Source organism: Chlamydotis macqueenii, chromosome 1 (genome assembly GCF_036417535.1).
Source record: "Chlamydotis macqueenii isolate bChlMac1 chromosome 1, bChlMac1.mat, whole genome shotgun sequence".
Classification (NCBI taxonomy): Eukaryota; Metazoa; Chordata; class Aves; order Otidiformes; family Otididae; genus Chlamydotis; species Chlamydotis macqueenii.
In genome coordinates, this window is record NC_141556.1 from 213,893,999 (window position 1) to 213,904,934 (window position 10,936).

Below are 10,936 nucleotides of genomic sequence, written 5' to 3' on the forward strand. Positions count from 1 at the left end.
AGGGCTGAAAAATCGAGGAGGGCGGGCAGCGGTTGAGCCCTCCCTCCGCCGGGATTAACCCTTGGGGTAGCTTCTCCCAGGCGTTCCCAGGAGGTCCATGCTGGACCTATCTCCCTTTTCCCCCGCCTCTTTTCCCCTCCCAGTTCTCCAAGGACGTGCTGGTGAACATCTACTCTGCCTACATCGATAACTTCCTCAACGCCAAGGATGCCGTCAGGATCGCCAAGGAAGCCCGGCCGGCATTCATCAAGTTCTTGGAGGTGGGTCCTGGTTCCTCTCCCCGAAGACGTTGGCCAAGGTCCAGAGTCACCCGCAAAGCTGCTGGTGGGGCGGGATGGGGCTTAATGGGAGCAAACTGGTAATCTATGGTCTGGGATTTTTTCCACCCACCTTCTTCTTGGTTTCATTGTGAAGACATCAGGTTGGGATGAACCAGAGTCACTCTGGATGGTGTAAAAAGGAGTAACCATGACCCGAATAGGTGTTGCTCTGGGTCTTGGGCTGGTGGGACACGGGGTCCCTGCTGCGTCCCACCTAACAGACCCATCTTTGTCCCCTGCTGATGTTTTGCAGCAAAGCATGCGGGAGAACAAGGAGAAGCAGGCGCTGTCCGACCTGATGATCAAGCCGGTGCAGAGGATCCCGCGATACGAGCTGCTGGTGAAGGTGGGTGCGGGCAGCGGGTGCCGGCAGGACAGCATCTGTGCCGTGCTGGTGAGACCATGGCTCCTCCTCACCTCCACGTAATGGGAGCTTTTAGGGGTCTCGCGTCTCTCCCGGTCCCTTTTCCCATCCCTTGACACAAAGTTGGTGTCCTCAAGCATGCGTGAGGCTCTGTCCTCCTGGGGACGGTCACCCTGAGGACTGTCCCCCCCAGCATGTCCCTACGGGTGTGCAGTCCCCTTCTGCTGGGAGGTTGGACATCGCAGCACTATTTTGGGACCGGTCATGCTGCCACCCTCTCTGTGCCTCTGTTTCCCCGTGCTGAGGTCAGTCTCCCTGGATGGTGGGGACTTTCATAGAGAGAATGGTTTGGGTTGGAAGGGACCTTCAAAGATCATCCAGTCCAACCCTGATGCCATGGGCAGGGACACTTTCCGCTAGACCAGGTTGCTCAAAGCCCCGTCCAGCCTGGCCTTGAACACTTTCAAAGGTAAATTTTGGGTGTCTGTGCAAGGTGATGGTGTGCTCACAGGAGCTGGTGGCCCCTTTAGATGTGGCAAAGAGCAGGCTGGTAGTGGCCAAAGCTCAGATCTTCATTTCTTGGCAGAACTTTACCTGCATAGGGCTGGTCTCCATCCCAGTGGGCGCTTAGCTTGGGGATGTCATGGTGTCACCGGTGCCCAGGCTTTGCCCACAATGACGTCCGGCTGTGTTCCCATGGTAGGACCTCCTGAAGCACACACCAGAGGACCACCCCGACCACCCCTTTCTCATCGATGCCCAGCGCAACATCAAGCAAGTGGCCGAGAGGATCAACAAGGGCATGAAGAGCGCGGAGGAGGTGGAGAGGAATGCCCGGATCGTGCAGGAGATCGAGTCCCACATCGAAGGGATGGAGGATGTACGTACGCCGGTCTTACGCAGGGTCGGTCTTTCCTTCTCTCCAAAATGCAACCAGTGGTCTCCCCAGGCTGGACCACTTGTTTTCTCCACCAAGTCCTACTTTCCCCATCATCACTTGGTCTTGATGGGCTTGATTGGCAGGGGTCTGGGGTACCAGTTCTGAGCTGGGGAGCCGCAGGGGTGAGGACAAAGCCCATGAGGGTTCTCCACCCTGAGGCTCCCTGCTCATGAGTCTCCTTGTCCCCGCAGCTCCAGGCCCCGCTCCGCAGGTTCCTGCGCCAGGAGATGGTCGTGGAAGTGGTAAGAGAGGGGTGGTCCCTCGTCACCATCAAGGCCATGGGACCACACACCGGATGGGGCGGTGGGAGGCAATGATGGCGGGTCATGGGATGCCTGTGTGCCTATGGGAGGCTGCAGATGGATGGACGGGTGGGTGGAAAGAGCAGAGAGATTGAAGGTGGATGGAAGGATGGATGAAGGGATAGATGGAAGGATGGATGGATGGATGGATGAAGGGATGAAGGGATGGATAGAAGGATGGATGGATGGATGAAGGGAAGGATAGAAGGATGGATGTATGGATGGATGAAGGGATGGATAGAAGGATGGATGTATGGATGGATGAAGGGATGGATAGAAGGATGGATGTATGGATGGATGAAGGGATGGATAGAAGGATGGATGTATGGATGAATGAAGGGATGGATAGAAGGATGGATGTATGGATGAATGAAGGGATGGATAGAAGGATGGAAGAACGGCTGGATGGATGGGAGGATGGACAGATGGACTGATGACAGATCGATGGGGACAATATAAAATTCCCCAAGTGCGTGGGGAGAGATAAGATGGGTTCAGGAGCAGGCAGGAGGCCAGGAGAGCCCACAGCAGCCCCAGGCCAGGGGTGGAGAGGGAGGCTGGAGATGGGGACTGCGTGGTCCTGGTGAGCCCATGCTTAGCATTCCCATGGCCCTGGCGCTTCCCCATGATTGGGACCCTGTGGCTTTGCCCACATGGCCGTTGCACCCGTGTCCCCTTTCATCTTTGCGAGGACACAACAAGTCCCCATGCAGAGGGGCCCATCCTGCCCCCCGCAGCCTCCCTGTGCATGGGGAAACTGAGGCAGGGACCACTCCCAGCACCAAAGGCATGGGGGCCGGGCATTAACCCCTTGGTGTCTCCCACCCCTCCGCAGAAGGCAGTGGGTGGGAAGAAGGACCGCTCCTTCTTCCTCTTCACGGACCTGCTGGTGTGCACCACGTTGAAGCGCAAGTCGGGCTCCCTCCGCCGCAGCTCCATGAGCCTGTGAGTACCACCAGGCTTGGGGGCACCTACCAGGATCAACCCACGTCTTTAGGGTGCTGGGGACATGGGTGCAGCTCAACCTTCTCCCTTCCAACCTTCCAACCTCGCAGGTACACAGCGGCCAGCGTGATTGACACCGCCAGCAAGTACAAACTGCTCTGGAAGCTGCCGCTGGAGGACGTGGACGTTGTCAAAGGTCTGTCACTGCCTGCTGGGGTCTCCCACCCCACCCCTAAAAGCCGCCGCTCACTCCCATCTGGTGGGGAGAAGGTTCTTCTCCATGGCACCGGGGAGGAAGAGGTTAAGGCCACCTATGTGTCCCCATACAGGTGCCTCGCAAGCCACCAACCGGGAGAGCATTCAGAAAAGCATCTGCCGCTTGGATGAAGACCTCAACACATTGGGGCAAGTCAGCAAGCTGTCAGAGACACTCAGCTTCCCCCACCAGGTATGGAGATGATGGCCCTGGTGCTGTCCCCTGGCTGGACACGTTCCCCGTGGGACCACCTAGAATGTCCTCAGAGGGAGGGAGAACCTGTGGAAGGGCTGGTGGCCATGAGTGTCCTCCAAGGGCCCAGATGCTGCCAGCCCCAATGCCACAATGCGGTTGGGGCCACCTCTGAAGGATGCTCAGGGATGGATGGGGGCATCATGACGCACATGGCTCGTGGTGGCCCGTCCCTGAGAGTTGAGGCATTGTCCCTGTCCCCAGAGCCTGGATGACGTCATCAAAGACCTGATGGCTGCCATCCACCGGGAGCTGGCAGAGAAGCAATCCCTGTCCTTCAGCATGGCCTTCCCCCCAAACAAGATGGAGCTCAGCGCCACCAAAGCCGACGGCACCGAGTCCTTCATCTTTGAGTTCCCCAACCCCGACGCCCGGATCAGCTTTGAGCAAGCCTTTGAGGACGCCAAGAAGAAGCTGGGTAACGCCAAAGACGCCAGTGGTGGACGCGGTGGTGGGCTCAGCATCACGCCCCCGCTTCGGTAGACCCCCTTTCCTCCATCGCTTCTTCATTCTCCGATTTCATTTTCCTAGCTTCCAGCAAAAACTGCCTGGACCCGGAGTTCCTCAAGGCCATTCCCATCATGAAGACGCGGAGTGGGATGCAGGTACTGGGTTCAAGCATCCCACGGGAGCTGCGATTCTCTCCGTCCTGGTGGGCTTGCCGCCAGATGGCCGAGAGCTCCCGCATCGTTCCCGAAGAAGCCAACTCATCCCGTCTTTTGCTCCCTTGCAGTTTTCTTGCGCTTCTCCCAGTCACGGCAGCCCGGAAAGTTCTCACGAGGTTTGGGTTTGCAACAGCGACGGTTACGTGGGGCAGGTTTGTTTGCTCAGCATCCGTAAGGAGCCCACGGTGGAGGCCTGCATCGCCGTTTGCTCTGCCAGGATCCTCTGCATCGCCTCCGTGCCCGGTCTCAAGCGGGCATATAGGTAGGACATTCCCACCGGCTCCGCGGAACCGAGGGGTGTGGGGCGATGCTGGAGCTGCTTCTTTTCCCCCTTCCCGCACGTCATGGCAGGGAGCGTGCCGAGCCGGTGGGCAGCCCTTCCTCGGAGGCGACGCCAGCGCCGGCGGAGGATGTGGGGCCGCAGCCGTGCCTGCACATCTCCATCTCGGGTTCGTCGCTGGAGCTCTCGGAGCCGGTCGACGGAGGCAACAGGGAGCTGGTGCCCTTCGATAGCGATGACACGGATGACGAGTCCTCGCCCAGTCCCTCAGGGACACTGCAGAGCCAGGCCAGCCACTCCACCATCTCCTCCAGCTTCGGCAGTGAGTCCCTGCTTAGCAAAAAAAACACTTCTTTGTCCTAAAATCGTAGAACCGTAGGGTGGTTTGCAAGGAGCAGGGACATCTCCAACCACATCAGGTTGCTCACAGCCCCGGCCAACCTGGCCTGGAATGTTTCCAGGGATGGGGCATCCACCGCCTCTCTGGGCAACCTGGGACAGTGTTCCACCACCCTCAGCGTAAAAAATTTCTTCCTTCTATCAACTCTGAATCTGCCTTCTTTTAGTTTAAAACCATGACCCCTCATCCTGTCACAACAGGCCCTGCTAAAATGTCGGGCACCTCCATCATTTTGGCCACTCCACCTTGCGTTCTTCAGGGAATTCCACAGCTAGAGGCTTTTGAGCCGAGGAAATCCCTGGAAAAGAGATGTTGGGGGGCATCAGCCCAGCCCCGTGGTGCTGGGGTGGGGCTGGTGGCTTTGAGTAGAACTTGGTGGGTTGTCCTCCCCTGGACTTGACATCACAAGGGTCTCTTCGCCATGGCTTTGATGGGTGTCAGGTGGTCCCTGGTCCAACTCCTTCTCTTCATCCTCTACAGATGAAGAGATCCCAAGCTGCAAGGAGGCAACGGCGGAGACAACGAGCTCAGAGGAAGAGCAAGAAGCCAGCTTCATGCCCATCACCAGCACCTACGGCCAAAACCGACACGGCGAGAGCCCCACGGACGGGCGAGCCCTGCGTCGCTCTAGCCGTGGCTCCTTCACCCGGGGCAGCCTCGAGGACCTTCTCAGCCTTGACCCTGAAGCCCACCAGAGCTCCATGTGGTTGGGCACCGAAGATGGCTGGTACGTCCCCAGGATGGGGGGACACATGCGTGGGGTGGACCCCCATCGTTCGTGAGCCTCAAGTTTTGCTCTTCTTCTGCAGCATCCACGTCTACCAGTCTTCGGACAACATCCGTAACAGGAAGAACAGCATGAAGATGCAACACGCCGCTGCTGTCATGTGCATCTTGTAAGCACGGAAAAAGATTTTCAACTCTGGGATGTCCACATTGAGGTGGTTTGGGGTGGCTGAGTGGGATTTTGCGACCGGTTTTCCAAGGGTTTTTCTCCCTGTAGGTATCTGGATAACCAGGTTTTCGTGTCGTTGGCCAACGGGGAGCTCGTTGCGTACCAGCGGGAGGCAGGTGAGGCCGGATGAGGGCCATCCAAGGGCTCTGGGGGCGTTAAATGCGGCCCCAAAGTGGTGGCTGTTGGGTGGGTGGCTTCAGCAACCCCCTGGGGAGGGACACTCAGGGTGCTGACAGCTTCCCTGCTTCCATGGGAGGGGAAGGGACATCCCTCCAGGGATGCTGGAGACCCCAAAATCGGAGCCAGATGGAGACGTGCATCTTGGAGAATGGCATCTCCAGCCACCGCCCATCAGCTGGGTCAAGGTGGGGTTTTTGGGGGGATGCTTTAACCCCCCACTCCCACAGGTCACTTCTGGGACCCTCAAAACTCCAAGTCCTTGTCCCTGGGCTCGCCGGGGAGCCCCATCACCAAGATGGTGGCAGTGGCGGGGAAGCTCTGGTGCGGCTGCCAAAACCGGGTCATCGTCCTCAACTCCGCCACGTTGGCGCAAGAGGTACGGCGGGCGATGGCGGGAGGTCGGGCGAGGGGACGGCGACATCACCGGTGGCATTGACGTGACTCCGTCACCCGCAGCACACGCTCCAGGTGGGACAGGACGGCGGGCGCAGCGTCACCTGCATGGTGAGCGCGGGGACCGGCGTGTGGGTCGCCCTGCAGAGCAGCGCCCAGGTCCGGCTTTACCACGCCACCAGTTACGAGCAGTTGGCCGAAGCGGATATCACCCCCCCGGTCCACAAGATGCTCGCCGGTAAGTCCCACTGGTGACACGTCTCCTCCCGTGGGTGCCCGTCGCCGTCTCCCGTGGGTACCCGCGCCCATCTTCCGCCCTAAAAATGCGATGCCCCGTAGCATCCAGCGCTGGGGAATTTAATCTCTCCTGCATCCCAGGCAGTTTTGGGGAAGGAGACCAGACCGGGATTTGTCCTCGCTGTTAGGCAGCTGGGTAATCCCACAGGGAAATAGGGCGGCCCCTAGGCAGGTGGATAATCCCATGTAGAAAGATGGATAATCCCATGTAGAAAGATGGATAATCCCATGTAGAAACAGGGCAACCCCCAGGCGTCAGTGTAATCCCACAGGATAAGATCCAATCCCCTGGATGGCTTCATAATTCCATGCAGGAATAGGGCAGCTGTACATAATCCCGTGTAGAAATCGGGCAGCCCCATGGCAGCTGCATAATCCCGTGTGGAAATTAGGCAGCTCCTGGGCGGTGGCGTAATCCCGTGCAGGAACAGGGCAGCCTATGGGCGTGTGTGTAGTTCCACATAGGAATTGAAAAGTCTCTGGGCATCTGTGTAATCCCACGTGGAAATAGGGAAACCCTTGGGCATGTGCGTAAACCCACATAGAAACGAGGCGGCCCCTGGGGCAGCTGCATAATCCCATGGGGTAATAGGGCAGCGCCTGGGTGGCTGCATAATCCGTAGTGTGGAAATAGGAAATGCTTGGGCATCTGCATAATCCCACTGTGTTACAGAGAATCCCCTGGATGGCTTCATAATCCCATGTGGGATGTCTTCATAATCCCACGTGGGATGTCTTCATAATCCCATGTGGGATGGCTTCATAATCCCATGTGGGAACAGGTCATCTGCATAATCCCACTGTGTAACAGGGAATCCCCTGGATGGCTTCATAATCCCATGTGGGATGGCTTCATAATCCCATATGGGAACAGGTCATCTGCATAATCCCAGGCAGAATTCAGGCAGCCCAGTCTGGCAGCACTCTTATACCAGCCAACGGGGTTGTGGTGTCCCATCCCCACGTCCCGCGTCCCCCTCGGATACCCCTGGGAGCGGAGGCCGGTGACGTCGGCCGGAAGGGACGCTGACGGCCGGGGATGCTCGGCAGGCTCGGACGCCATAATCCGGCAGCACAAGGCAGCCTGCCTGCGGATCACGGCTCTGCTGGCCTGCAAGGATTTGCTGTGGATCGGGACCAGCGCCGGCGTGGTGCTGACCCTCGCCCTCTCGGCCAAGGCGGCCCCCACGTTGGTGGGGCTCTCGCAGGGTCACACCGGCCACGTCCGTTTCCTCACCGCCATCGAGCTGCCCGACGGCTTCGACGTCCTCTTCCCGTTGCCAAGGGAGACGGGTAGGTGGGGTCATTTGGGGGGGGGTCCGATCCTGACTTTAGGGGCATCGGCCGGGAATGCCGTCCTGATGGTGGATGACTGGGAACAGCCTTGAAATGTCGTCGTCGGAATCCCCGGTCTGTCCCTGCCGTGTGAAAATCCAGGGAGGAAAATTAAGATAGGGGAAATTTGGGTGCTACCCGCCCCCTCCATGGCTTGAGTGACCCCAGATTTGCCTGGGACACCCTAATTCCCACGGGGAAAAGCCACCGGAAAGCCACGTGGCGAGTCTCACCTGGTCCAGCTCTGAGATCAGGGTGGGATGGGGAGAAGGCGGAGATGTGGGGAAGGGAGGTGGTAATTTGGGTGGGAGGGGCTAGTTTGGGGTGGGAGGGGCTAATTTGGGGTGGGAGGAGTTTTGAAGGGCCAAGGTGTGGCACCTGGTGAAGTGGTGGTGGTGTTTGGAGGATGCTGGTGAGGAGGATGCTGGGATGATGCTGGTGGAATGGTGATGCTGGGATGACACTGGTGGAATGGTGATGCTGGGATGACACTGGTGGGAGGATGCTGGGATGATGCTGGTGGGATGGTAGTGGTGGGAAGATGCTGGTGGGATGGTGCTGGGATGATGCTGGTGGATGATGACAGTGGGCTGATGTTGGCATGGTGCTGGTGGGATGATGCTAGGAGGATGATTCTTGGATGATACTGGTGGGATGCTGGTGGGAGGATGCTGAGATGATGCTGGTGGGACGGTGCTGGTGGGGTGATGCTGGTGGGATGATGCTAGGAGGATGATGCTCAGATGATATTGGTGGGATGCTAGTGGGAGGGTGCTGGAGGGTTCTGAGATGATGCTGGTGGGATGGTGCTGGTGGGTGATGCTGGGATGATGCTGGTGGGATGGTGCTGATGGGAGATGCTGGGATGATGCTTTTGGATGATGATGATGGGCTGATGCTGGGATGATGCTGGTGGAATGGTGCTGGTGAGATATTGGTGAGATGATGCTGGTGGGATGATGCTGGGATGATGCGGTTGGGATGCTGATGGGGAACAGGTGAGCCATGGCGGGGGCCACCTGACAGCACGTTGGGCTTCTGCGCTTGGCAGGGGCCGAGAAGCCGAGCGAGGCCGAGAAGCGCGACCCGTCGCGCCCCCGCGCCCCCGCCCTCGCCCTCTCCAAACCCAAGATGCTGGTGATCAGCGGCGGGGACGGCTACGAGGACTTCCGCCTGACCAGCAGCAGCGAGACGGTGGGCCGGGACGACAGCACCAACCACCTCCTCCTCTGGAGAGCGTGAACGGCCGCGGCCCCCCCGGGGGCCATCCCGGCGAGGAAAGGGGGGGCGCTGACCCCCCTGTATGCAGAGAGGGGGGAGGGGTCTTGAACCCCAATTCCCCATCACCCCCCACCCCAGCACCTCTCATCTCCAACCCGGCTGCTCTCTGTGTGCTCGGGGTTGGGGGGGGATGAGCCCCCCACCGCCCCCCCGGACTGGGGCGGGGCGGGGGGGCGAGGGAGACAATTTTGGGGTGCGGAGAAGATGGCCGGAGGATGCCGTACAGCCAGGAACCCGCCTCGCTCTCCGGTTTTGTGTGTGCCTGCTTCGGGGATTTGGAGGGGGGGGTGTCACTGCGCCGTCACCCCGTCCCCTGGGACCCCCCCCCGGCCACGTCGCGGGACCACCCCACGGACAATACGCCCGCGGTGCCCCCCTCCGCCCCGGGCCTCCCGCTAACCCGCTCGCTCCATCGCCAGCACCCAGATAGCTCTGTTTGTTTGTTCGTTTTGTTTTAAATATATATATATTATATATAAACATAATTAATTAATTGGGGGGGGTGGGATTTGGGGAGTAGGGGGGGGTCACCTCGCTGCCGATTGCTCTGCTTCGGATTTGGGGGATTCAAACTTTCCCGCTTCATCGCCCCGAGGCAGAGCCAGACCCCATGGATGGAGCTGGACCCCGCAGGGATACTGGTGGTACTGGTGGAAGTGGTGGGGGGGAGGAGGAGGAGGAAATTAGGGGACCCCCCCCTCCAAATCTCTGTGATTCCCACGGAGTTTCGGATGAAGCCCCCGCCGACGTTCTCATGACAGCAAGTGTCGTCTTCGCGTCCCCTGCCAGACACCGAGATGTCCCCCCACCCCTAAATTAGGGGGATGGCAGTTGGGACCCTAAAAATGAGACTGTCCTAGGCCAAAATCCCCCATTTTCCCCTTTTTCCCACCATTTTCCCCTTTTTCCCTCCTTTTTCCCTCCATTTTCACTCTTTCCTCCCCATTTTCCCTTTTTTCCCCCCATTTTCCCCTCCCCCCCATTTTTCCCCTTTCCCCCATTTTCCCTTCCCCCATTTTCCCTTTCCCCCCCATTTTCCCCTTCCCCCATTTTCCCCTTCCCCCATTTTCCCCTTTTCCTCCCTATTTTCCCATTTCCCCCCCATTTTCCCCTTCTCCCCATTTTCCCCTTTCCCCCATTTTGCCCATTTTCCCCCATTTCCCCCCTTTTTCCCCCATTTTCCCCCATTTTGCCCATTTCCCCCCTTACCCCGCATTTTCCCCCTTCCCCCCATTTTCCCCCTTTTCCCCCATTTTCCCCTTTCCCCCATTTTGCCCATTTTCCCCCATTTCCCCCCTTTTTCCCCCATTTTCCCCCATTTTGCCCATTTCCCCCCTTACCCCGCATTTTCCCCCTTTCCCCCATTTTCGCCTTCCCCCCATTTTCCCCCTTTTCCCCCATTTTCCCCTTCCCCCCATTTTCCCCTTCCCCTCCCTTTTTCCCCTTTCCCCCTTCATTTTTCCTTTTTCCCCCATTTTTCCTCATTTTCCCTTTTTCCTCCATTTTCCCTTTTTTCCCCGATTTTCCCCTTTTCCCGCCATTTTCCCGTTTTCCCGCCATTTTCCTACTTCCACCCCAGGATCCGGGCAAGGCCGGTGCTCTCCCCCCCGCGGCAGAGGTGACACCCGCGGCAGCGGCAGGGCCAAACCGGGGTGTCCCCATCCCCACCGGGGACACTTCCACCCCACGTCCGTCTGTCCGGCTGATTGGGATGGGGATATTTTGGGAAGAGGGGAGGGGGATGGGATTTTGGCCGCTCCAGGAGGCTTTT

The 10,936-nt window shown here is 58.8% G+C and overlaps 1 protein-coding gene across 2 annotated transcripts in view; it reads left to right on the plus strand.

Moving 5' to 3' along the window:
* Positions 1 to 9,650, plus strand: part of ARHGEF17 (Rho guanine nucleotide exchange factor 17) — a 36,914-nt gene extending 27,264 nt beyond the window's left edge. For both annotated transcript variants that reach the window (XM_086739765.1, XM_086739766.1), the window contains exons 4-21: positions 144 to 260; positions 574 to 666; positions 1,388 to 1,564; positions 1,816 to 1,866; positions 2,762 to 2,871; positions 2,982 to 3,067; positions 3,201 to 3,319; positions 3,584 to 3,797; positions 3,911 to 3,984; positions 4,113 to 4,306; positions 4,396 to 4,646; positions 5,205 to 5,451; positions 5,534 to 5,620; positions 5,728 to 5,795; positions 6,087 to 6,235; positions 6,316 to 6,490; positions 7,600 to 7,842; positions 8,936 to 9,650. In XM_086739765.1, the coding sequence (XP_086595891.1) occupies positions 144 to 260; positions 574 to 666; positions 1,388 to 1,564; positions 1,816 to 1,866; positions 2,762 to 2,871; positions 2,982 to 3,067; positions 3,201 to 3,319; positions 3,584 to 3,797; positions 3,911 to 3,984; positions 4,113 to 4,306; positions 4,396 to 4,646; positions 5,205 to 5,451; positions 5,534 to 5,620; positions 5,728 to 5,795; positions 6,087 to 6,235; positions 6,316 to 6,490; positions 7,600 to 7,842; positions 8,936 to 9,126 (2,646 nt within the window). In that variant the 3' untranslated portion in view covers positions 9,127 to 9,650. The remainder of the gene's footprint in view (positions 1 to 143; positions 261 to 573; positions 667 to 1,387; positions 1,565 to 1,815; positions 1,867 to 2,761; positions 2,872 to 2,981; positions 3,068 to 3,200; positions 3,320 to 3,583; positions 3,798 to 3,910; positions 3,985 to 4,112; positions 4,307 to 4,395; positions 4,647 to 5,204; positions 5,452 to 5,533; positions 5,621 to 5,727; positions 5,796 to 6,086; positions 6,236 to 6,315; positions 6,491 to 7,599; positions 7,843 to 8,935) is intronic.
* Positions 9,651 to 10,936: the final 1,286 nt, after the last annotated feature.